Source organism: Passer domesticus, chromosome 11, assembly GCF_036417665.1.
Source record: "Passer domesticus isolate bPasDom1 chromosome 11, bPasDom1.hap1, whole genome shotgun sequence".
NCBI classification, from domain to species: domain Eukaryota; kingdom Metazoa; phylum Chordata; class Aves; order Passeriformes; family Passeridae; genus Passer; species Passer domesticus.
Genome location: NC_087484.1, coordinates 18,643,076 through 18,669,318, shown reverse-complemented (window position 1 = coordinate 18,669,318; position 26,243 = coordinate 18,643,076). Strand labels below are relative to the sequence as shown.

The window sequence follows — 26,243 nt, the reverse complement described above, 5'->3', positions numbered from 1 at the left end:
CAGCAACAGGCGATCACAGTGTTGATATTGGTGCATAGGTCCTGCCTCTGAGTCCTGAATAAGAACACGAGGACTTTGCCGTAAGAATAACAGAATATGAAATACCAGCTGACAAATCATCCTACTCATGGAATCACTCCAAAATCCAGCTCTGTGGGACACAAAGTTGCTTTGAAGACATTAGTTTCTTGATTAGGACAGCCTAAACTGCATCATCCCTTAGTTAAAGCGCTGGTGTAGATCTCTGGCCGCTGGCATTTTGGCTGTTATGTTCTTGACAGTGAGTTCCTAATTTCATTGTGGTTCCCTCCAGTCCCTTATTTTGCTGTTCATGCCTTGATTGCAATCCCTCCCATTCCAGCCAAGGAAGGTGAACTCTAGGCCTCCGTTTCTGTTTGGTGGTGGGTTCAAGCTGAAGGGTCTGAGGGAACTCACCTTGGAAAGTATGAATTAAACCTGTGTCTCTGGGATAGCCACTGAGCTGCTGGGTCAATGGACCAGCTAAAGGTAACTTTTGTGCATCAAATCACATTGCACTGTGGAGTTTTTTTATTAGTGAGCCAACCTTGAAGTTCAGACAATAATTGTGCCTAGCACTTGACTGAGAGAACTATTTGGTATGAAAATGTGCACAGTGAAATCTTTAGGACTAAGAGCATCTCCAGGTTATGTGGCAGAACTCAGAGCACCATCCCAGTGCTGCAGGTTCTTTGCTTTGTATAGATGGTGTCATTGTTTCTATATTGGGTGTATCTTAATGATCTCTTTTGCTTTAACAAAATTATTTTAAGATATTTGAATGCTATTTTTTTGCAAGGAAACCTCACTGTCCTCATCAAAGCCCTTTTCTGACCTAACATTATGTTCTTGGCATGCAGGTTGCATACAGTGATCTGAAACATAATGGTGGTTTTCAGAAAGGTAAGTCCTACTCTTTCTTCTGATTGAGTGATTAGCCTGAGGCCCAAAGACGAGGAAGATTACCTAACCATCATGGTTCAATCAAAAGAAAGTTGCAATAACCCAATACCAACAAGGTATAAAATAATTTCAGCCTAGACTAGGGAAGCAGAGGTGTCTTGCCTTACCAGGCCATCCTCTTGTTGAGCAGGTGACCTCTGTCACAAGGTGTGGCAGTGAAACTACACAAGTTACCTTTGGAGTTTTATTCAACACAAATAAGAGCTGTTAGTCTGTAATATTCTTCATAATCTTGTGCAATGTTTATGGATGCTTTACATTGGTTATTTGGTTTTAAATGTAAGCCACAAAATATTTTGAGAGGAAAAAGAAATTTTTTTTCAGTAAAAACATTGAAACTATGACAATCAGTGCTGTGGCGTGTAACAAAAGTTGTATATGACAAGACAGCTACAAAGTCCACTGATCTACAGCTCTGTTCAGTTTTTATTTCATCTTTCTGTTTGAATCTGTATTAGGGACTGGAGCAAGATAAGGTGTTCCCGAGGGCCTGGAGTAGGGAAGTAAAACCAGGACGCTGGTACAGGCAACACCAAGATGTTGCTCATTCCTAGGAAAGGGCAGCTGTGGCTCACCCCTTCCTCCAGGCACAGCAGAGCAGGTTCTTGCTTGTTCTGCAGAGGTGCCAGATGTTGACAAGCCTCTACCTATGTGAAGAGAGGAAGTGGGCTGGATAAAGAATGTTGGTGGCTTTTTTTCCTAAGAGAGATCACATAAGCACTCACATTTCCAGTATAGCAGGGAAAAAATACATCTAAAATTTCTTGCAATGGAGGCCTCTACATTTCCAGGCATCCAGTATGTACATATGTTTGTTTGTTTTTCTCTTTCCTGATAAAGTCTATGTTCTCAAGAATGTTTTCTGAGAAAATATCATGGATCATGTGAGGCTGCCAAGCCAGTTCATCAGCATTCACTATGCCCCCAGCCAGCCTCTGAGAGGTATTGAAACTGTATTATTGCTGTCCTTGGAAAAGTGTTGCCTCATTTCCTCCTTTGAGACAGCTGGGTTTGATGACTTGTCCAAAGTGAGGTTCCAGATCAGCTGTGGAGCTGGGAGTAGAATTCAGAGATCTGCAAATGTACTGTCTGCAAGCAGTAAGAACTTAACCCAGTTGAACACTGCTAAAGAAATCAAATAACTAAAAAGGAAAACCAAGAGGTATTTGCCTGTGAGCTACATGGCATCAGGTATGTCACTGTACTTGACAGTAGCTTTTTTCTCTCCAGGGTGATCATGTGTGGCTGGACACTCAACCTAACAGTGAATTTAATGTCCCTATTGGGGCAGTTGTGAAGGAATCTGACTCAGGACGGATCTTGCTGGAGGATGATGAAGGCAAGGTGGGCTATGCCATAACCTTCTGTAAAAGATGAACATGAAATGTAAAAGTGCAACGTACAAAAGAAGGTCCTATTGGGTTAGATCAAAACTCCATCTGTCCAGGTGGCCTGACTTTGGTATAGGTAGGATATACTGAAAGAAAAACTATAGATATAAGGCAAGTATAGGATGGTCATCTGGCATCTCAGGTCCAAGCACTAGGAAGATTCAGAGCTTCAAGACAGAGGTTATATCTACATGGCTAGGAAAAGGAAATGGATGGGCTCCAATCCCTAAATTTGGTGAAGTTTTAGGTGGAAACATCATCCCACTGAAAACAGTTCATCCCTACCTTATACAATGCTTTGCCTGTGATGACAGAATTGCAGTCTGCAGTTAACACTCAGAGCAGTGTTAAAACTGGTGCTCTTCAGAACCCACCCAAATGGCTTCATTCAGTGTTTTAAACCATCTTGTTTTAAACCAGTTAATTCCTGTAGGCCAGTCACCTGTGTGTTAGAGCATGCCTGCTTGAGCATGTATTGTGCTGAAGCTCACTCCAGTCTAACCCAGCTCTCCTTTGTTTGCTTCTGAGCCACAGTATCACACATTAAAGTCTGTGCCTTGCCTTTGTCAGGAGCACTGGATCACGGCTCGGAATATGCACATGGTGCACCTGATGCACCCCTCCTCTGTCCAGGGGGTGGAGGACATGATCCGCCTCGGGGACCTCCATGAAGCTGGCATGGTGCACAACCTCCTCATCCGGCACCAGGAGCACAAAATCTATGTGAGTGCCACAGTCACTTCCAGGAACAGCCAGGTCACTTCCAGGAATGGTTTCTACCTTTAACAAGTGCCTTGAGCAGCCTGTGAGCCTTTCACACACGGGGCCCTCTGACTTCTTTAATGACTGAGGGTGCCAAGGAGACACAACACAGTTTTTCTCTTCTTTCACTCGAGTACTTTGGCTGCCCCTCAATCACAGTGCTGCAACAGGTAGTGACTCCACTTACTTTCTCCCAGAGCGATCATTGTCACCAGCCACTGACAGTGAACTAAATCCAGCCCATGTTACAGCTTACTGCTGTAACAGTATTATTACCTGGAGGATCAGCCTGACTAGTAAGCAGTGACATGATTTCAATTGTCCCCCAGTCCAAGCCAACATTTACTTGATTTTGATGTAATAAGAGGACTAATTAATAAATCTGGATATTTTGTCCATTATAGGTTTTATCTGTAACTGGGAAATTTGGCAATTTTATTTTCTTTTTTCCTCAGTTTCTAGTTTGTAATATTATAATTAATATTCAGGTTTTTCCATGCTTTGCCTCCCATATTATATACAGTACTGGAGAGAAGCTGCTTCTTACAACATAGGTGTGATGATATTTAGTGTTAAAAAGGACTTATTTTATATATCCTACAGTTACAACTAACAAGGTGTGTGGATAGATCTGTTATATTAAACTCCAGCAGCCTCCATTTGTGTCACATAGTTTTTGAACATTATTATTGCCTTGCATCTCCACAGCCTTCAACAGCCTCCTTCATTTCACTGGTGTTACTGTATACAAATGTTTCTATATCAGAGTATGAATAGCACAACTATAACTTGGCCCATTAGCAAAGTTCAGCTACATCTGCACTAGAATACAAAAGCAGCTTAACAAAACACTGCAAAACACCTTACGATAACACCAAAGTGCCAGGTCAAATTTGACTTCTGTGTGCTTCAGCTTGAGACAGAGAACTGAGCTGTCATTTAGCAAGATCACACCTAGCATTCTTCCTTGGGCAAACCTCTCCTTATCCTGGGATGTTCAACAGCAGCTGATAGTGAGGAACTGGGCTCTTAGCCTCATCCAAGTGCTGCTATGATCTGCCAGGCTTCCCTCCTGCCTCTGTTTAGATTTATACTGCAAGTAGCTTTGGCTGTATTCTTGTTTGCAGGTTTGCTGTAGCAATAATGCTCACAACTGTTTTCCAGACTTACACAGGATCAATCCTTGTAGCAGTGAATCCATACCAGCTGCTGCCCCTCTACACAGTGGACCAGATCAGACTGTATTGTAACAAGAGGATTGGAGAGCTTCCACCTCATGTCTTTGCCATTGCAGATAACTGTTACTTCAATATGAAGAGGAATAAGAGAGACCAGTGCTGTGTGATCAGGTGAATGGACTTGGAGAGGACAAATAGCAGAAACCAAGTCTGGCATAGTTTGGGGCACCTTGTGGACACAGGTGGACACAAGAAAGTCTCCTGACTATCCAAATGGAAGATCACAGATAAAACAAGAGATAACAGGAAGGAAATATTTTCTTCCCTGCTCCTTCATTTTCAGTTAGGGCTGGAAAAGGTAAAACATAAGCAAAATATTTCCAAAGCCTGTTGTTTTCCCCCAGAATCTTTCAATGTGGTTGTACATTCTGCATGTGGTCACTACATATAGAAACATAACACCTGAGTGTGTGTGACATAGGGCTACCTTTTACCTTGGAGACAGAATATTTATGTTACATGTATTTTCCAAGGCTAGACATTTCCTGAAGAGAAACAACCTCTTCTAACCCAAAGGTGAATGGAAGCTTTCTTCCTCCTATAAAGAATCCATTTTCTGTTTGTCATCAATGTGAAGAACCAGATAGTCTCATGGCAATAGTATCTGATTATATCTGAGTCAACTCAGCTGATGTGCTGACACTAGCACTGACAATCTGGTAAAGCAATAAAAAAGAAAAGCAAGTGGTCATTTAATTTGTACAGGTACAGAATGTGTTCCATGGATTTGCTTGTTTTTAATTGGTGGGAGGATCTAGTTCTCAGCCTAAGTCTGAAAAACTACTTAAATTTGAGCAGATAAGATGATAAAAGACGAAATTTTCCAGCCCTCTATGAAAGACAGTCTGATCTGACAGGCTGAATGGCACCCTGTGCCATTCACAGGGTAAACTTAACTTGGTCTTCCACATTACCAAAAAAAGAAAGGAAGCCTGTAATGATCTTTTTGTCTTACTGCAGTGGAGAATCTGGAGCTGGTAAAACTGAAAGTACAAAGCTAATACTACAGTTTCTGGCAGCTGTCAGTGGCCAGCATTCCTGGATAGAGCAGCAAGTCCTAGAAGCCAACCCCATTCTGGAAGGTGGGTTACTTAGCAAACATGCCTGATTTACCACATTTATCTCAGGATAAAATGAATCAGAAACAGATCCTTGAACCATTGTATCTGCTTAACTGGTAACCCCCCTGAAACACTGGTGATGCACTGTAGGTGTTCTCTATACTTTTCTGCCATGCTCCCATGCAGTCCAGTGCAGCTTTGCTGTTATGCTGTAGGAGGAGTTGCCTCTGTAGTATACACCCTGGAACTGCCAGGAGCACAAGAGTCCTTGGGACTGCAGAGCCCAAGGCAAAGGTCCCTGTTTTTGCATTTGCCCTAGACAGTGACAGAGTGACTGGCCATGCATAGATGTATCTGTAGGGGAGCTCCCTGAGACACCCATCTTTCTCTGTACAGGGATCAACATGTTCCCAGTAAATCATTCTGAAGGTCTTCAGACTTGCCCAGATCTCTTGGCTGGCCAGATATAGATCACATTTGGATCATTTAATCATGTCTTTTACAACCCAATTATCTGGGTGCACAGTATGCCTGCTCCTCTCTTCAGGAGACAGACTGACACAAGACATTCTCCAGTGTTTCTCAGCGCTGTCATTTGGAACAAAATGTGTAAAATACTAGCAGCAAAGTAGAAGGGGAAAAAAATAGGCTTGATGTTCATCAACTGCAAGAATACAGACACTATCTCTGTCTCTTGCCTGTCAGCTTTTGGAAATGCCAAGACAATTCGAAATGACAATTCAAGCCGCTTTGGGAAATACATTGATATTCACTTCAACCAAAATGGCGTGATAGAAGGAGCCCGGATAGAGCAGTTTCTCCTGGAGAAGTCCCGGGTCTGCCGCCAGGTGAGGGCACTGGCAGGTGAACATTCTGCCTCTTCTTGTGTTAGAAGCTTATCCTGACAAGGCTATCCATTGGCCTATTTATTTTATTTTTAGGCTCCAGAGGAGAGGAATTATCACATCTTCTACTGCATGCTAATGGGGATGAATACAGAGCAGAAAAAGATGCTGAATCTGGGCACTGCTTCAGAGTACACTTATCTCACTATGGTAATAATCTCTGCTTTATTCTCTAATATCCCTCTGCCATTTGCTTCTTCCAGTGAGCAGTTACAATCACTAGGAGCTGCAGATGGTAGTTACCAAATATGAACAGTCCTTCCCTTAGAGTACCAGAAGCAGTTACACCAAAACTGCTGTGAGCATCAGTTTCAGACACTTACTGTATTGTCCACCGGTGGGAAGCAGCTTGTGGCAGGTTAAAGCTTTCTGTCAAAGTCAGACTTTAGAAACATAAAGGACACCTTAAAACAGAATGTGGACAACATCCCCCACTTTCACAGACACTCAGATTTCAAAGGAATGCAAGGGATCTCATGCCAGGGAGAATGGTAATCACATATGTGTACCTTAGAGGAAAATTAATAAGAATCCTAGTCCTTATATCTAATAAATCTTACATACATAATGCAGGCAGCTGGCATTCAGCATAACATCCCACGATGGATGCTAATGACCATGAGTTATGATGCCATTGTGGCAGAAGTGGGATCTTCATAGGTGAAGTTTTTGAAAATAGCTAACTGAGTGGTTTAGGACATGAAAGCCATGATGAAAATCCTGTCCTTTAGCCTGTGTATATACCTCATATTAAATATGCCAGCTGGTTAGGTTTGGGCTGTTTATAGCTGTGGAAAAACGTGCTTAAGTCCTGCCTCTACTGAAATTAGCTGGAGCTGGGCATCTAATTTCCAGGAAATGAAAACAAGTCTGTTTCTGGAGTCTCAAAATCAAAACTATTAAAGTTGTGGAGATTTTTTCAAATGTAACGTTTTCAAAATAACAGTGATCTTGCAGCAAAGCTCATGAGTGCAATTAGTACAATTAACCCATTGGCCATTCTATGAAAAGGCCCCTGGGTCAGAAGTAGGGCAGTGTGATACTGAAACAGGAGGATTGGATTAAAGGAGAACATATCCATGGTTTTGTAAAGGTCAGCTGTTGGTACAAGCTGGCATGTTTACATGCTGTAAACTGAAATGTCTAGGAATATTTCATTTTTGTGATCATCACACTATATTTTCAGAAATGGCAAGGATAAAAAAGGCATTTCCCCATCTCTATTATGGCTGAAAATAGTTTCTGTCAGGAGCAGCATCATAGGACCTGCTGTGCAGGCTTTGATGAAGGTGCTTCTGATGCTGCCTTGGATGCTTCCATTTGCCTTCCACTAGGACCTAATATTTTTATTTTGAGATCTGCCTTCTAGTACTTATCCTACCTGACTTGCTTTGGTTTGGGATGAGGGCTCTTAATTTTCTCTTGACAAGACAGAGAGGGGAAAACAAAGAAACAGGCATGGCCTTGTAAATGCAGGTAACCTTATCAAAGCTTCCTGTCCTTCTATGCTCCAGAGCAGCCTTCCCATCAGCTTTTCTTTTGCCTTCCTCAGTATTCAGCCTAGCCCTGGAGAAATGCATTACTGAGCCCTCTGTTAATGCATTCTTTTTGAGAGAAAATATGAAATTACGGAAGAGGATATAGAATGTCTAAATAGGTTTTTACCTTGCATCCTTGTGGACTCACAGGATAGACACCCTCTGCACAAAGGCTTATCACCCTGCACGTGCTTTCATCCTTGTCTGGGTAGCAGGAGGCTCTTCCTTACCTGTTGGTGTCGTGCTTGCAGGGTAACTGCACGTCCTGCGACAGCCGCAACGACGCCAAGGATTATGCCCACATCCGCTCGGCCATGAAGATCCTCATGTTCTCAGACTCTGAGCACTGGGACATCAGCAAGCTGCTGGCTGCAATCCTGCACCTAGGGAATGTGGAGTTCCAAGGTAAATTCAGCATTGCCTGGGCTTACCTTTCCTCAGACTCGATGGTAAAGGTGCTTCCCTTGGGTACTTCCTGCTTCCACCTGCACAGACTGGGCTGTGCTGCTCTGACCTGTATTAACAGGTGAACAGAGTTGGAAGGGCAGGCAGATAAGCACCATGAAATTCTGGTTTGTGACTCCACTGCCTTGTGTTTGAAGAACAGCATCTTATTTTGTCACACTGTCAGGTCTCCATGGTTGTAAATAGGCCCTTATCACACAAACTGAAACAGCGGAGTGTAATGCCATGCTACATTTGCTGATTGTTGTTCTGCACAGGCCAGAAGACACAGGAGTGATGTTTGCCTTGGAGATAATAGCAGTCATCCTCCTGCTTAAGTCTGCTGAACACTCACCTGCATAGGTGTACTTCTGGAGTGGACAGGCACAGTGTGACCCACCAGCACATGCCAGAAGCTTTCACATTTTAGAAAAGATACAGCAGGCCCAATACAGAGATGCCAGCTGGATTCTTTGGATTAATGCTGACTACTAAAATTAGGGATTTCTTGTATTTCTCTCTGTTGCCTAATTTCCCACAAGCCAGATACACAGGAAAAATATTTCCAGAAACATATTTTCTGGAGTCAGATATCACTTCCCCAGATCCCCAGAAATTACTATTTTAAATGAATAATCTTGTCAGTTTGGCTGCTGTTTTTAGCCTCACATTCTATGCACGAGAGAGCCCTGTAGATCCCAGAATCTGGGTGAAATCAGGATCCTCCTTGGTAAAATCACCAAACCAGTCAGCTTCAAATAAGAACTGAGTACCTTGCTACATTCCCAGTGTTGTGGGGTCACAGAAATACAGCTACATTAACAACAGTGATGGTTCCCCCTGAGACTGGTTGTTTCCTCCTTGCAGCGGCCGTGTACGACAACCTGGACTGCTCTGATGTGATGGACTCACCACACTTCTCCATTGCCACCAAACTGCTCGAGGTAATGGACCCTCATCTTCTGCTGGTTCTTCCTTCTCCCTTGTTCCATGAGCACACTGGCAGAGCACGTCTCTGGAGTTTATGTAGGAATGAACATTCAACAGGCGTGTCCTGCTGAACACTCCAGTCATGCTGTTCCAGATGTCTCTCCAAGATGGGAGAGACCTTTAAATGGGACAGCAAAGTTGCCAGTGGATGCTGCTAGACAAGCAGTTTGTCAAAGTCCTCCTCCTGATACAAACTTTGCTGGATTTCCTTTGTTCACCTGGAATGACCAGGTTGCCATGACTGTTTCTCCAGGTGGACTCTAGTGAACTCCAGAACAGCCTCACAAACCTCTCCATCATTGTCCGAGGAGAAAGTGTGTCCAGGCCTCTGAATGTGGTTCAAGCTGCCAATGGGAGGGATGCCTTTGTGAAGGTACTGGTGCTCACAGCTTCCCTGTTTAAAGACTGAGGATGCTTTCAGAACTGTCTTTCTTCCTGGCTGAGGAGCCCCATGTGATAAACACTGACCCAGAGGGCTCCAAGCCCTTGCAGTGCTCAGGCATAGCTTGACAGCACAAGAGCAAGCAGTTACATCCAAAGTCTCTAATGATTAGAGGGCTCTAATTCCTCTTTAATTTTTTTCCTCAGGGTATATATGGGCGGATTTTCTTGTGGATTGTGAACAAAATCAACTCAGCCATTTTCAACCCAGCTTCTCAGAAGCCTAAAGACAGACATCAATCCATTGGACTGCTGGACATTTTTGGGTTTGAAAACTTCAGCAACAACAGGTAGGAAACTCCAGATGCAATGCAATAGGAAGCTGAAAAGCAGCTGTTGTAAAGGGAAGGAACGGAAAAACAAAGAGACACATGCTCTTTCATCATTATCCTGATTCTCAGAAAAATGGTGAGAATTCCATTACTGGATTTTCCCAGTTTTGATCATGCAGATTCCATTTTTCTTCAGTCTTGATCATATTTCTGCCTCCTTCCCCAGCCTTCATTTTAGTGCAGCCATTGCACATGTCTATTCCAGATCCTGAGGAATTTTCTGGCCTTCAGCCAGATAATGTTCCTCAGTGACTTTTGGAACACAATCTAGGATCTCTACAGTCTGTCTTCTATCTTTTGTGTTCTCTCCTGTTATTTTGTGCTGTTCCCAAGACCTGCAGTCCCCATGAGTCCCCAGTGTGGTAAGCACCCCAAAGGCACACACAGTGTGCCACAGCAAGTACAAGGTAATGACACTCAGGTGCAGCATAACGGAGTAAATAACAAAAGAAGTGGTAGCACCAGTACAAGCAGAAACATGTCACATGCTCTTAAGTGGTTTTCACAGTTACATATTCCTCTTTATCTCTGGAGTTTCTTGAAACAAATAAAAGATCTTTATCGCCTACTCAGCAACATTCAGTCATCAGCTGGCTCATTGCTGCTGGTCTTTGCCACAGCAGAAAATGCTTCCCTTTTATTGCCAAGATTGGCAACGTGCAGTGATGCCAGTCACCAGCAGTGTGGAATGTGGCAGTGGTGTATCTGGAATGCATTTAGTGCAAAGGCTAAACAAACAGCAGAGAGAAGTGCAGCACTGGCCAAGGATGACCATGGGCTTTCATCTTGTTCTTCCCCAGCTTTGAGCAGCTGTGCATTAACATTGCAAATGAGCACCTTCAGCAGTTCTTTGTGCACCATGTCTTCAAGCTGGAGCAAGAGGAATACCTTGCAGAGCACATTGCCTGGAACAACATTGACTTCACTGATAACCACCAGACCCTGGAAGTCATTGCACTCAAGCCCATGAATATCATCTCCCTCATTGATGAAGAGAGCAGGTTCCCACAGGTAAATTTCTGGTTTCACTTGTAATGCCTGGCTTTGCACACAGCTCACAGGTAACAGTTGGGTTTAGACACACAAATGTGCAAAAGTGGCTTTCAAATATGTTAGAAGAGGCAATATCTTCTTCCCATAGATGTTTCTTTCAAATTAGCTCACTACACAACTGTTTCACTCTCTGCTGGAATGTGCTCTTCCTGGTGTCTTGCTGTTGAAACTCTTACCACTGCTCCAGACAGAGAAGGAAGGAGTCTGTATCATTTTACAAGGGCTTCTTGGGAAATCTTTGAAATTGTTTATTGTTTGAGTATTGTTGTGCTGTTGGTCTGGGCTGCAGCTTGCTCTTTGAAGCTTCCCCTTGCTGACAGAGAAACTCCCAGCTGACTGCCTAGCCTCTGGTCTGGGCATGCTGACTGGGATCTGCTTAGGGATTCTTCCAGGGATCTCTGAGTCTTGTACCAGCTGGGGAGTGCAAGAAGAGCTGTGCCTGCCCAGGAGAAGGAGGAGGCATCCTTCTACAGCTTTCTGGGTAGCAGGGCATGAGAAGGTTGGTGGGGGCTTTGCTTGTGAGGTCCAGAGATCTGGTAAATTCTCATCCCACCTGGTGATGTTGATAATGGTATGAGGACTTGTGTACAGCCCTAGAAAAAACAGGCCCTGTGCTTGATGGTGTGTTCTATCACGATGATTGAGACAGGGGTCTGTGTAAAAGGAAAGATACTTTTGGCACTTTCTCCAGATCTACTACACACGTAAGGGCAGAATTTGAGCTTTTGTTATCTCTAAGTACCACTTCTGCTTGCTTGCTGAGCACAGGCCAGTGCTGGGGACAATCTGCTTAACCATCCCTTTTCACCTGTACTTGTTTCTAGGGCACAGAGGCCACCATGCTTATCAAAATCAACTCCCTCCATGGTAAAAGTAACGTCTACATCCCACCTAAGAGCGTTCATGATACCAAGTTTGGCATCAACCACTTTGCTGGGGTTGTCTTTTATGAATCAAAAGGTGAGTCTATCTCTGCTGGATACAGAGGGTGAAGGGAAGGGCATGACTTGCCCTGGATACATGCATTCATGATAGGTGCATGACCTGGATATGTAGCTCTCCAGGGTAGTGTTGATCTGAAGTTGATCAGGAGGTCAGAAGGATTACTCTAAACCATTCTGCAAGTTACTGTAAATTAAGTGGATTTTAGGTAGACACTGGTGCTAGAGCCAGCAGGCTGCAGAGGTGACAGGCTAATATTGTTTCCATCCTATAGATTTCTTGGAGAAAAATCGTGACACGCTGAGCGCTAATGTAATGCAAGTGGTCCATTCCTCCAAAAACAAATTACTGAGGGAGATTTTCCAGGTGGAAACAACCCCACCTATTCTGGGACGTGGGACCATTCGCCATCTTGGATCTGACCAGGTCTACAAGGTTGGTTTACTGGCACTGTCTTGCAGAAACAAGACATTTCTCCTGCTTTCCACACAGCTCTGGCTGTTCTTGATCTCCTCTTTCTTTTGCTCTGTCTCTGAAAATCTCTACCTCTTTCATTCAAATTGTTTCTGCCAAGGGGGCTGCAGGAAAAGTCAGGGTCTGGTGTTCATGCTGTAAACAAGTGCAAAGTCAGCCCTGTCAGCCAGGTGTGCACCCTGGATATCTGTGCAGCCATGCCTGCAGTTGTTCCAGAACCACAAGTCGTGATGCTTCCCCACATGTTGTCACTGACTGGACATCACTGTGTGACAAAGTTCATGATGGGTCATTATCACAGACTCCACTGATCCTGTTGTGTCTGTGCCTAGTGAAATTAAGGATGTGAAGTGCAGAGGACTAGAAAACACCGTGGGGCACAGTTCAGGTTCTCTGTCCTGCTCCAACTTCCACATACCTTGATTTCTGACCATTTGGCTATGCAGTGTCACCAGTATGTGAAGGTACTTTTGCTTGTTTACATCTTTGAGTTTTCCTGTCAGGATACAGAACAATCAGCTTGCTGTCTTACCTGTTATCTGTCTGTCCTCCTGGCGTTGTTTTCTGATCTTGTCCTTTCTTCCTCTGTCTTTGTCCCAGTGTGGCTTTCTGCTGTCCAGAACAACTGGCCACGGACAGGTAAACATCCTGGGGGCAAAGAATGTCAGAAGTGGTAAAAGCAGCAGATAAGTGGCTTAGCATCTCTTAAATGCTATGAATACCTCCAGATTAAATATCAGGTGTATTTACATTGCTCTAATGCTCTAACAGGCCTTGTCCCTATAAATAAGGCTGTGTTAATGAAAAAGAAGTACAGCAGCATCTCAAGAAAGGAAATACCAAATGGGCTACCCCATGTCAAAATGCACAGAAATTAGCTGTTGATGTTCAAATAAATGGGACCACCATTGGGAAGCCTAAGAAGCAGGCTACAGAAAATAATAATGAATGATGTGCCAGAAAACACTTTTTTGTCTAGAGGTCTCAGAGTTCCTTTCCTGACGCATCACGACAGAAAAGTCACCACTAACTCAATAAAAAATTCAGCTTTAACAATGTTGCATGTATGAGATCATGTGTGGCCATCCCACTGATGGTACAGCAGAAAGGCCTCTAAGGTCTGAGAGTGAAAATCACTAAAATAAATATATATTGTTATTATACCACTTTGGGTGCTTGCTAGCCCTAAGGTGCATCTGAGCTGCAGTGAAACGTTCCCATGAGCTGTTTTCCAAAGACACAAATGATTGATCACTGGAGGGCAGCCTTGCCCTGTAGCTAAAGCACAGGGTGGAAATCTGAGTACTCAAAACAGCACTTTAGAAGTAAGAACAGCAGGATGAGATACCCTAAAGATCATGGAAGTGAGGGGGAGCCACTGGACTTTAAATTATTTACTTGGAAAAAATTACAATAACCCCACAACAGACCAAACTCCCCAAACAAACTAATAAACAAACAGGCTGTGGTGTGCTGCAATGATCAGCTCATTGCTGTATGTAAAAGGCCAGTGGAGTCCTTTTGTTACTAGGAATCTGTACTGTTGTCACTGTAATTTAATGTGCCCATACTGACATGTAGAAACTTAGGCTTAATGTGATGACTTGTGTGAAAAAGACAGGTGGAACTGAGTTGTCAGAGAGGCTGGGGAAACCTGGAGTACCTCTTAGTTTATACTCCAGTAAAAGTTGCCTTTTCACTGCTTGCCATAGTATTAACGGGCAAGGTGATTAGCCTAATCAGACCTAATCCTTAAGGAATGGGCTGTTCTGAATCTTCAGCATTCCCAGCTATGATGGCAGCAAAATATCTGGCCTGGAGTTTATTCCTGCTTTGGGAGTGGCTGTTTCTCACCAAGCTTTCAGGCACGCTCCCAGGAATCACAGCTTGGCACCCAGACCTGGCAGTAAACACAGCCTTGGTTGGAACAGACAGGTGCATGTGGGCTCCTGTGGGTGGAATTACTTCCACCACAGCCACCCCTACTGCTAGAACTTAGTGCCCAAGTAGCTGAAAGCACTTAGTGAGGGGTTTCTTTACAAGGATAAACTCAAATTAATAAGGTACAGATGGCCAGTGTAGCTCCCATGTAGGTAAATAATTTTTTTTTCTGGTGGTTGTGTGATACTGTTACATTGTACAAAAAGACAAAGTTTTTTAATTGGCCTCTGAGTGAATGATGTTGCAGTCAGCATGTGCTTTCTCTTCCCAGGGCTTGGATACCACCAAGCGGCTCTCGACGCTGGGAGGACAGTTCAAGCAATCCCTGGAAAAACTAATGAAAATCCTTGAGCAGTGCCAGCCATACTTCATCCGCTGCATCAAGCCAAATGACTACAAGAAACCACTGGTAATGTTCTAACAGTACAGAGCCTTACCTTTGGTAAAGTTTGTAATGAGAAAAGGCTCTCGGTTTCTGTGTAACATTTTATAGGTGTACTTGGCTGCATCCAAGAAGAGCTGGAGTACAGGGTATTCCTGCAATAAACATAATAGGAGGATATAGCACGGTTAATTTACAAAAGCATCTCAAAAAAAGCACCATAGAGTAATGGATAGCAAAAAAGCACACAGGTATATTCCTGAGTAGAGTTATAGACTTCTTTTCAGTAAAGACAAAACTGAAAAGTCTGTAGCCCCTCAACACAGGAACAAACAAAAAACATCAGGATCAACAATGATCATACTATGAAATAGCCTCAGAGAGAATAGGAGAGCTATGGGAGTTTGTGAGAGGGGTGATTTGGCTTAATCTGACATACCAGGAAGAGTCCATTTGTCATTAGGACACGTGGCTGGGTCTTGGGGGCTTTTGACCTGGTTCTACTCTAAAACCTTGTATGGTATTGGTCAAATGATTTAAAACGTTTTGAAGCACTGCATGTGGCTTAGTGAGCCAATTTTTAAACTCAGATAAGATTAAATAATAAGAAGAGCAGTATGCCTGCTGTGCTTTGCATGGTATGCCCAAAGGCCTAAGTTGCTAATGCATCTATTCACACCTACAAAATTATATGATGAATTCACTGTTCATCTGAAATTGCAGTTCTAGAAGGAAAATGGTAGCCAGACTGAAGTAAACAGACTGTTTCTACTGCTGACATACACAAAACTGAAGACCCTTTGAGGTGACTTGTTTATGCTTGTAATGAATTAATTTAGTGCACAGAAGAGAAATACAATTTTTAAAAGTATGCCATTTTGCTGTCCCCCTGAGGCAGGAGGCAAATAGACTTGTTCTGAGGGATACTGCACATGTACCCTTTGCTCAGTGCTAAGTCTCCTCCTGGTCTGCTTTCCCTTCCAGTTGTTTGACCGGGAGCTGTGTATCAAACAGCTGCGATATTCAGGGATGATGGAGACCATTCAGATCAGGAAAGCTGGGTACCCAGTTCGCTACAGCTTTGAGGAGTTCTTTGAGAGATACAGATTTCTTCTGCCATGGTCTCTTCGACAAAAGGTGTGTAAGCAAGAACATGGTTTAAGGCTAGTCTAACTTTTCCTTATGAGGCTTTAGTCTTTCCCACAGTAGAAAGTTCTTGAATTACTGCTGGCAGGGTTATGAGAGCTGTCAGCACAGGAGAAGTCATCACAGGAACTGTCATCATAATAATTATAGCTAAATAGTTAAATACTCCCTTCAACCTTAGCTGAAAACAGAGTTGCTTTGAGGTCCAGCTGTCCTTGGCCTGCTCCTCAAAGACATCCCAGGTAGGGTACCATCCCCATTCCCACTGCCCTCAGATGTTATTTTACTGTGATCACACAAGTCTCAGGTCTCTGATTCCTCCTCACACCTTGACCCTGGGATGTTTAGTCATGCAATCACGTTCCTCCTCTTCCTGACCATTTGAGCTGAATCACTTTCATTCATTGTACTGTCAGCCCAGAGGTCTGCAGGACCTCATCTGTTTCTGCTCTTCACCCTTTGGAATGCAGGGCAGTAGATCCTTGCATAGCACTTGCTGTGTTTCACAGCCAAGACCTAACATCATGATGCTTTTGCACATCAGCTGAAGAATGATACTCGACAGAGCTGCATCAGCATCTCTGAAGCAGTGCTGGGCAAGGACGAGAGCTGGCAAGTTGGAAGGACCAAGATTTTCCTTAAAGTAAGTAAAAAGGACAGACTATTGTCTTTTCTCATGAAAAACTGGATGCTTCACAGTACAGCTTGGCCTGCTTGTGCATGAGTGCCTTGTGCAAGGAGGACTGGATTATCTTACAAACTCTCTCTTGAATCTGAGGGTGGATCTTTGTTCTTGAAAGCCAAATAATTCAGTGGAGAGGGTTTGGTGTAGGAGAGGCTGATCCTGTTTCTGTGCTAAAAGGCTGCAGCTGAAGCAGAACAGTGCAATGAGTTGGAGCATAAAAAAGAACAGGATACCAGTGCACTGTTGCAGAGGACAGCCTTGCCTGTAGCATGCCCCCTGTTGAAAACAGTCTTGCTGCAGGCAGATTCTTGCTTGTTTATGGCTATAGCTAGACCAGCTCAGGTCAGGTGGTGTGCACTCTTCCTACTGCAGTCTCATAAATGCATTTTAGTCACATTATGCTACATCATGCTGATTTGGGGTCTCTTTCACATCATGTGTCCCATTTCCAGAGGTTGTAGGTGTGTCTGCTAAGCTAGCACATCCACACTTTCTTTTACAGGATCATCATGACACTGTACTGGAGCTGCAACGCCAAAATGTACTCACAGATAAGGTTCTTCTTATCCAGAAGGTGATGAGAGGATTGAAGGACAGGTCAGTGATCTTACAGAAGGGAATTTGCTTTATTTTGATGTGGCTAATCTTTGTGGTGCAGCTTAACACACTCTGTGCAGCATTTTTGAGTATGAAATGTATCAGGCTGTGCCTTCCACCAGCCCTAAATTACATGCTCATCAAGTAATAATGCACAGTGTATCTATGCAGATGTTGGACAAAGATTTGTTTTGGCTCAGTTTTGTTATTTTAGTGATGTTTTTCAACATACATGCTGTGGCATGTATGAAAAGGAAGGTTTAAAAGGAGGACTTTCTCTTATTATTTTTAGTAAATAGTAGGCATCTGGAAAGCAGGAAATCCCCATGGAATCAGTGTCCTTCTCAGAGCTACAAGAATTCTCTTATTTAGGGTGCTTCTTGGATACAAGACATTGATAAGAATCAGATGGAAACTAACTAGTCCTTCTCTTTGCCAAAGATGCCTAATTCTTGAATTGTGTCTGGTTTATTTTGAAATATCTTCAGAAGTAAAATTTAGTCGCTGTCAAGTAAATGTTTGTCCTCATTAAATGTTTTACATCATGATTTGTACTCATGGATCTTGTATCCCCTCAATCAGAACCATGATATAGGACTGAGTCCTGGTTTGGTTTAGAAATACTCTTGACTATAGTGAAGGAAGAACTAAAAAATATGACACAAATGCCCCAAAATGTCCCTCTTTTTTTTTCAGACTCTGCTATCCAACAGAGTATCCAAAACAAAAGCCTCACCTTGCTTTTTCTTTTAATGCATCAGAGCTATGTGCTGCCTTTTTGAGCTGCAGTGTGACAGTTTGTACCATGGGAGGTTCATCTTGCTCAGATGGGCTCCTCATCCTGGCAGCAAAACAGAGAGAAAGAGATTACTAGATGGGGAAGTTAACTTGTACAGTCATGATGTGAGGGGTTTTCAGTTCTTACAGTTCTCTGAGCACAGCAATTAATTTGGTCTGTAGTTGCTATGAGTATTTTTGCAGCAAACAAGGCTGACATCAGACTGTGGACATCCCATAAAAGAGAAAAACAGCCACCTTATTCTCTACTACTACCATAAGAAGCAACACAGATAACCTATTGTTTGTCACCTCACATGTCTGTCTGCTTAGGAAGCAGTTCCTGAAACAGAGGAGGTCTGCTGTAGCCATTCAGTCAGCCTGGAGAGGCTACTGCTGCCGGAAGGAATTCAGAATGGTAAGATGAAGGTGTATCAATGAATATATATTTGTGTGTGTGTTTATATACTGTGCCCTGCCAGACTGAGTGGAGTATTAGGAATTAAGATATTCTCAACTGAAGGGAGAATAGATAAGATGACAGGGTGTAAAGGAGTGTATAAAGTCCAAGGAGGGCTCTGGGACCTCTCAGGGCTTGCTGAACCTGTGACACTTCTTTTTGGTGAAATAGGAACCCAACTCACCTCAGCAGGCCTGGCTCCAGAGACCTGATATATAAGTGGTCCATGCTTCTTATAGTCAGAAACACAAGCCTAGCCTTTGCACATCATCACCATGCTATGAGCAAAGTGTCTTCCACAACTGCTGCAGGAAAGCTGGGAATTTCTAAAAAATTACCAGAAAAGTCATTATATCAATCTCACATCAAAAATTTTGCCAGGACACACTAAGATTCAAATCAGATATTAGGAAAAAAAAAATTGCTGAAAGAATGGTCAGGCACTGAAATAAGTTGCCTAGGATGGTGGAGTCACCATCTTAGGACATGTTGAAGAGGTGCCTGAATGTGGCTATGGTTTAGGGGTAGTTATGATGGATTGACAATTGGACTAGATCATTCTGAAGGTCTCTTCCAAATCTGATGATTCTGTGTGATTCTGTGTGAAAAATATTGGCTGATCTTCTACACATGGTGCATTTTCTGGGTGAGGAAAACTGGGGGCGCTCACAGATTATGTATTTCTGTGGCAGGGAACATTATTATTATAATTATATCCCATGGGATTATTATTATAATAATAATTATATCCCATACATCCCATTTGAGAGGGGAAGGAGGAGAAACTGCCAGTTTCAGTCACAAACATCCTATATTCTGCATCAGTGATGCAATTCCTGTCTGCTTGTTTCCATTCACCTGGCTCCATTTCTGCTCTGTTCCTTCTCTTGTCGCAATCCCAGGCTACCATTGTCAGTTTCTGGAGCCATGCCCTAGAACACATCCCCCAAATAACTCTCTATACTAGTTTTAAAGGCTTATTATTGGTAGAATTCAAAGCATAACAGGTAATATTACATTAGCCACTTCCAGTGTCTTTATCCAGTCACCGTATTTTGTTGTCTTCTACTTATCCCACCTTACATCCCAACCCATCTCGATGGTTTGGAACCACAACGACTTGTTCTTTCTGCCCACCCCAGGTGCTGCTGGGCTTCGGGCGCCTGCAGGCGCTGTACCGCAGCCGGCAGCTGGCGCAGCAGTACGAGGCCACCCGCGCGCGGATCGTCGGCTTCCAGGCGCTGTGCCGCGGCTTCCTGCTGCGCCAGAGGCTGGCACAGCAGCAGAAGGCTGCCTGTGTCATACAGGCTTATGCCAGGGGCATGCTCGCTCGCCAGACCTACCAGAGGATAAAGAGGGAGGTAATGCTCACAGATACCTTGTGAACACATTGTTTCTATGAAATTCCAATAGAGGTTTTATCACCAGCAAGCGTTGCCTTAACATAGCATTGGGTGTGGATATTCATTTTGGGTTTTTTTAATTTGAACTCTTGCCAAGTACAAAAGCAGAGTGTTAAGCAGACTGATCTTGTTTACATTTGCTTTATGTGATCGTTATCCTGGATCAAAACTTCACTGATACTGCAGTGGCTTTGACAGAAGGAGAAAAGATAAGATCTGTGTGTATCAGCCAGTCCTACAAGGGGAGATCAATTTCTACAGCAGGGTGGCACTCAGGGAACCATTTAGAAGGGAATCCCAATGTAATGTGTCTTGGTAGCTGCTACCCTTGGCAGTCCGTAGCACAGGAGAGGCCTCTCCCTGATTTCCTTTCTGTACTAATGCTGTACAAACAGGACTAAGCCAGTTTGAAGATTTCTGCTTGTGGCCTGTTCCCTAAAATATCAAATCTTGAACTAAGCCTCTGTTGGGACAAAGTCCTGGTGTGGACAGTTTGCTAAAGGCAGAAGGGAGTTGGCTCAGCAGTTGTACAAACAGTTACAGAATAGTCCTGTTGTCCACAGAACAAGCTGGACCCCAGGAAGGAAGAGAAACATCTCATCCATGTCCTGGGACCACTGAAAGGAAGGGAAGAAAAGGTAGGTATGCTGTTGGAGGAACAGTGGCCAGCATTACCCAGCTCACACCTGTGGACTTGCTCAAACCTCTGAGCACTGCTATATTTGAAGAAAGATAAGACATAGTTGTAACCCTATTTGTAATGATGGTTTGAAAATATAACAAGGCAAACACATACACATTTCTGATTGCAGGTTAAGGTGGCACTTTAGCCAAATATGCCCAATGCTATTTCAAGTCTGACACAAAATATTTAAAAATTTTCAGTATTGTGGGATATTCTGTTAGAAATTCTGTGCTTTTCCTGTGTTATCTCTTGTTGATTAAATTCTTGTATAATTGCACATCATTATCAATATGCCAGCAGTCCATAAAGACAGCTGTAAGAGCAGGGCCCTGCTGCTCATGGGCCAGGTCTTTGTGACTGCTTGGCACAAGCAACATTTGCCTTCCTGTTTCAACACTGGACTGGCTGAGCTGGACCTCACAGTCACACACCTTTGCAAAAGTGTTTCATCTTCATACCTCTTCACTCTAGCAGAATGATGTTCATGATCAAGTCATGCCTATTTCTGTGTTTAAAGGAACACCTGCCAACTCAGGACAGAGAGGAGGCAAAAGCAAGACAAGGGAGGAACGTGCTTGCCAATAAACCAACAAATCATGATGTTATCAGCGACCAAGAAATGGTGGACAAAATTTTTGGGTTTTTACCTTCTATGATTGGAGGCCAAGAAGGACAAGCTCCTCTGGGTTTTGAGGTACAGAGCTGCAGACTGGTAATGGGTCATGCTTATCCCTTGTGTAAGCTCACTGATTGTTGGAATTCCATCAGAGTGCTCAGTTCTGTTTAGTGAACTTCTGTACCGTAAAATAATCCTCCAAATTAGTCATCCAGTCAGTAAGGCATCTCTTGCAGAGGTGAGTTCCCAAAAGTTTTTGCTCACATGCAGTTTAGGGACTATATAGCTTCAAACTTTGCATTTGTTTCTTTGGCCCAGCCAAACAGTACCACCCTCTGCATTTTGGCATCAACCTCATGCTCTGCTGACAGTGCTCTCAGTGATTTTCTGTCTGAAACAAGCTGAAAGTTCATGACCAAGTTATACCGTATTCTAGAAGGCAACATTTGTGATATACTTGTCCTGGTAGCTGGAGAGGTTGGAATTTTGTAGGAAGAGGCGGGCAGAAGAGAATAGTATGGATAAGTACAGGATGTGAACAGTAACACCTGGATTTTCCATCAGCAATATTCTTGCTGAGGACCAAGACAGGAAGACCATATGGAACGGATGCATCTCAGAAAGACAAGCTCTGAGTCTAAATGATCTGTTGGTAGCAACTGTAAATGGCTTTGGGGTTAGCTGGAAAGGCAAATTCTGGAAGATCTATGGCCAAGGGGAAAAAAAAAAAACAAACTAAACATAAGCATATCAGAGTTCAGTAAAAGAAAATATGCTTCTTCATGTTCTGCACAGGACTTGGAAACAAAGCCTAGCAAGCTGGAGGAAGTGGACCTGGACATGGTTCCCATGAGTGTGGAGCTAGAAGAGGAAGCACATGGTTTGGAAGAGTACACCTTCCCCAAGTTTGCAGCTACTTATTTCCAGGGGTCTTCCACACATACCCACATCCGGAGACAGCTGCGGCACCCACTGCTCTACCATGATGACAAGGACAACGTGCTGGTATCTTGCTCCTTGTTGTTCATGTTGAACCTGCTCTCTCCACAGCTCTGGCTTTACAGGTCTTACCATCTTTGGGTCCTGGCTCTGGCACAGCCCTGGGAGCCAGAGACTGCAGAGCCAAGGAGATAGTCCTGAGCCATAGTAGTGAAAGCAGCAGTGCCCATCAGCATTTTTTGGCTATTTGCTGGCAGGCACTTCACACAAACACCTGCCCAGTGGAGGATCTCTGTTCACCTTTGTTCTTGCCCAAAGAGGGAACTCAGGGGTGTGTTTTGACTTCTCCAGACACCCTTTGGGGACAAAAATGGACTGGAGAGAAGAAGCATAAGAGCTTATCCATGTCTCTGCTTTGTTAGGGTTGCTGGTTTGTGAGACAGGACAGAAGGGGGAGGGCAAGGCCTCCAATATCCCATTGAATCAGAGAGGGATTGAGGAGGGTGTTTTCCTTGATTCTAAGCAGCCTGGAAGAATGGAGGACCCCATGCTTCAAGAGCTTTGCTATTACTTTGCTTCCTAATTCTGGGCATGAAGGGTCCTGGCAGACTCCACTCCACTGCTTATCTGTCCAGCTCAGCAAATGCAGAGTGCAGTTTAGCCAAGGCTTCTCCACCTGCCTCCAGACACAACTCACCTCCAAGGTGCCAGTAAAGGGAATGGTGAGGGCTCAGCAATCACAGAGGAAATCTGACCTTTCCACCAGAGCTGTGCCCTCTTCCTTTAGTGGGAAAGTGCTGTATGTCGCTGTCTTGTTATTTGGTATGAAACTAAACTCCTCATGTAGGTATCCAGAAGAAATGGGAATTTTAACAATTTGGACTTGGCAAAGGAAGAAAATGCTCTTAATCTAAACAGGCAGAAATGGCATGGAGCCATTGGTCCTGTTAGCACTGTCTGACTGTGCTTTCTGCTACTATAGGCTTCTCTAGCTGTGTGGGTGATCATCCTGAGGTTCATGGGGGACCTGCCAGAGCCAGCAATGTTTGCCAAGAGTGCCACCACCAAGAGCAGCTCCGTGATGACACAGATATATGACACACTTGGCAGGAAAAACCAGATCCAGTTGAGGAATGACAGCCCAAATATGGTGAGACAAGCAGGCTATATTTGTGGTTTTATTTACTTTCCTTGGTTTCTGTGCTGTTCTACCAAGAGTGAGAAAAGTAAAGGAAATCTTTCATGCTACTGTACTTGAAATGCCACAAGTGCAAAAGTCACGGCAGGACACTCAGCTCTTTCTGGCAGGAGAGGAAAAAATAAAAACATCTTCACTTGAGCATCTTTCTGTCCTTAATGAATCATTCTTGCTGTGCATTAAACTGATTTCCTATAATGGTAATGTGTATTGCAGAGAGAAGGCAGAAGGGATAACAAGATTTCTAAAGGGATTTCATCCCTGAAACTGAAACGGTCATCCAAGCTGACAGGGAAGGTAAGAGGTGGAAATACATTGCTTCCCTTTCTTCTTGCCTGAAACTCTGTCTTCACCTTCTGATAGATGTTATGTGAGCAACATCCCAGCTGAGAACTTGTTTTCCTGCCAAGCCAGGGCAGCCCTTTGTGGGATACCTGGTGCAGTGTTCTTTGGACATGATCCCCATGTGCACTGATGTCATCTGTTCTCTGGCAGAGAACACATGGAGAAATTTATTACTGAGAACTGTTGGCATTACAGAACAGCTTGCCCAGAGGCCTGAGCATACTGAGACCCATGTGTTAGGGCTGTACAGGACATACAAGAAAGTTCTCCTAGCCAGAGATAGTGCTGTAACAGCACATTTAACGAGTTACCTTTAGAGGGAAGGGTTCTGCACTGAGCAGGAAGAGTTTTAGCCAATAAGATAGAGAAGGAATGTCTCTCATATACGGGAGAGCTTCCTGCTAAGAGGGAAGATTTCTAGAACACTCTGGGGTGCTACGCTGTTTCTTTCAGGTGACAGAGCAGCTACGAAGTGGAGAAGAGGCTTTCCAAGAAGACATCTCGATCTCTCAGAGACCTATGTCCAACCTGGAAAAAGTACACTTCATTATTGGCAATGCAATTCTGCGTCCTGCCATCAGGTAGGAAATTTGTACCCCCTTCCTAGGGCCATTGCATCAAGGAAATCCAGCATCGTTTTCCACAGTCCTGGAGAATGAATCCCTTACTGCCTTTTCTGGTATTTTCCTGTTGCAGTTTAGGCCAGCTGCCTCCATGTATAGCTTTCTGAATACCCCACAGGTATGGAAAGGGGCAGAGCTCAGGGCTGTGACTCAATAACACTTGAAGGTGGAGCAGTGCCCTAGAATGAGGGAGAAGAGTCACTCATGAGGAGTAAGAAATATGGAGTTAATGTATAGTAGGTGGATGGAAGGTTTCCCAATAGCCTCTTTTTGAGCACTCAAGCAATGTCCCTGCATCAGAGATGGTCAAAGGTCTGGACTGCTGAGAGTATCAGACACTAAGGAGAAGCCCTGACCACAAGCAGTGTGAGGCTGGACCTTGAGCCAAGCATGGTGTGAGGATACAGCAGAAGCTCGTTGATTCTGAGCTGACCTCATGAATCCTCTCCTTTTTTATCCTAAGCACTTTTCTGTAACAAAGCCCACAGACACAGGCTGTGCCTTGACCTCAGTCATGGGCTGCATTCCTCTCTCCACAGTCACTTTGTTTCAGTCAGGACACCCCCTAAAGCAGATTCTCTGCTGGTAAAAATTGCATTCAATCCATATATCATAGGCTAAGTACATATACCCTTGGTTTGTGTTTCATCAAACATCCTATGACGGAACAGAAAACTCATCCAATTTATGCTCTCTCACATCAGATTTGACAAATGTGTGTTCCAAGAGTCTAGAAAAAATTAAGATGATTTTTTAATAACAGTTTTATTTGTGTGCAGATTTTTGCATCTGTTTCCCTTAGGTCCTTGCTGCAGATAGCTTGCATTTTCAGAAGCTTATTCTGAAGTGTTCCTTTCTCCATTTCTGTACAAGATACACTCCAAGTTTGTATATAAATATATTTAAAATATATAAAATATAGATATAAACCTAAGCAGGGTGTACCCCATCCTTATCCCCAAATCCACCTACAAGCAAACAGAAAAGAGCCATAAGCTACATCCTACATGCTGTAGAGAGCTCAGAGCAAGCCACACATCTAGACTTTTGGACAGCAATGGCATTTCACAGCTGGATGACCCAGCAGTTGTTTTTCCTGCACAGCCCCCTGCTTCTCTCAGCAGTTAATTCAGCATGGGAATTGCACTTGAGTAAGAAGGGGTAGCAAAAGGCCCTAAGCATGCCTGGAGTCTTTTCCATAACAAAGCTCTTTCCTGATTTGCTTTACAGGTGCTGTCTTGGCTGTTGTGGTTGAACCTAGCTCAGGTCTACCTCATCATGCTGCAATCCTGCCAAGCTTGCAGTCTGTAGCCAAAGACAGTTCAGACAGTGAATTATCTGTTGCTCTCACATGTTTCGTTACAGAGATGAGATTTATTGCCAGATTTGCAAACAACTCACAGAAAACAGCAACAGGAGCAGCTATGCTCGTGGCTGGATCCTCCTGTCACTTTGCCTGGGCTGCTTTCCTCCTTCAGACACGTTTGTGAAGGTACACTGCTTAACCCTTCCTCCTACAGCAGCTCACACGCCTCAGCTGAGCTGGTGTCTTGTGTATTTTGATGTTTTGATGCTGACAGCCACATAAAATGTTTGGCTTCCAGAGCAGCTGGTGCTGTGGTTTCAGCGGAAACTTTCTCATCTCATATGCTTATCTGGGAATTTAAATATATTACTGCTGCATTCACATTTAATTTTTTTTTCATTACACATCATACAGTCTGAATTCTATTGTTGATCACAGCTCTCATTTTAATTCTATAATCTGCAAGGGATCTGGTATATTTTAACCTTTCCAGTTCTGTCTTTTCAGCCAAACACAACCAAAAGATGTCTCCTGTTACAACCCTTGTGATTAAATATATTCAGGAGGCCCCTACAAAATCACAGTCCC

General features: G+C 43.6%; 1 protein-coding gene across 6 annotated transcripts in view; it reads left to right on the top strand.

The window, feature by feature from the left end:
- MYO7B (myosin VIIB) overlaps positions 1-26,243 on the top strand; it is a 52,887-nt gene that overhangs the window by 5,848 nt on the left and 20,796 nt on the right. For 5 of the 6 annotated variants that reach the window (XM_064386059.1, XM_064386058.1, XM_064386060.1 and 2 more), the window contains exons 2-29: positions 879-921; positions 2,212-2,325; positions 2,943-3,095; positions 4,299-4,483; positions 5,333-5,454; positions 6,139-6,281; positions 6,375-6,488; positions 8,128-8,281; positions 9,188-9,264; positions 9,564-9,683; positions 9,899-10,041; positions 10,884-11,094; positions 11,961-12,096; positions 12,353-12,513; positions 13,153-13,191; positions 14,765-14,902; positions 15,860-16,012; positions 16,566-16,664; positions 17,209-17,303; positions 18,414-18,498; positions 19,683-19,901; positions 20,507-20,581; positions 21,146-21,322; positions 22,040-22,249; positions 23,166-23,333; positions 23,598-23,678; positions 24,180-24,307; positions 25,715-25,841. In XM_064386059.1, coding sequence (XP_064242129.1) covers positions 904-921; positions 2,212-2,325; positions 2,943-3,095; positions 4,299-4,483; positions 5,333-5,454; positions 6,139-6,281; positions 6,375-6,488; positions 8,128-8,281; positions 9,188-9,264; positions 9,564-9,683; positions 9,899-10,041; positions 10,884-11,094; positions 11,961-12,096; positions 12,353-12,513; positions 13,153-13,191; positions 14,765-14,902; positions 15,860-16,012; positions 16,566-16,664; positions 17,209-17,303; positions 18,414-18,498; positions 19,683-19,901; positions 20,507-20,581; positions 21,146-21,322; positions 22,040-22,249; positions 23,166-23,333; positions 23,598-23,678; positions 24,180-24,307; positions 25,715-25,841 — 3,645 coding nt within the window. In that variant the 5' untranslated portion in view covers positions 879-903. The remainder of the gene's footprint in view (positions 1-878; positions 922-2,211; positions 2,326-2,942; positions 3,096-4,298; positions 4,484-5,332; positions 5,455-6,138; positions 6,282-6,374; positions 6,489-8,127; positions 8,282-9,187; positions 9,265-9,563; positions 9,684-9,898; positions 10,042-10,883; positions 11,095-11,960; positions 12,097-12,352; positions 12,514-13,152; positions 13,192-14,764; positions 14,903-15,859; positions 16,013-16,565; positions 16,665-17,208; positions 17,304-18,413; positions 18,499-19,682; positions 19,902-20,506; positions 20,582-21,145; positions 21,323-22,039; positions 22,250-23,165; positions 23,334-23,597; positions 23,679-24,179; positions 24,308-25,714; positions 25,842-26,243) is intronic. The other variant, XM_064386061.1, reaches the window with a different exon arrangement.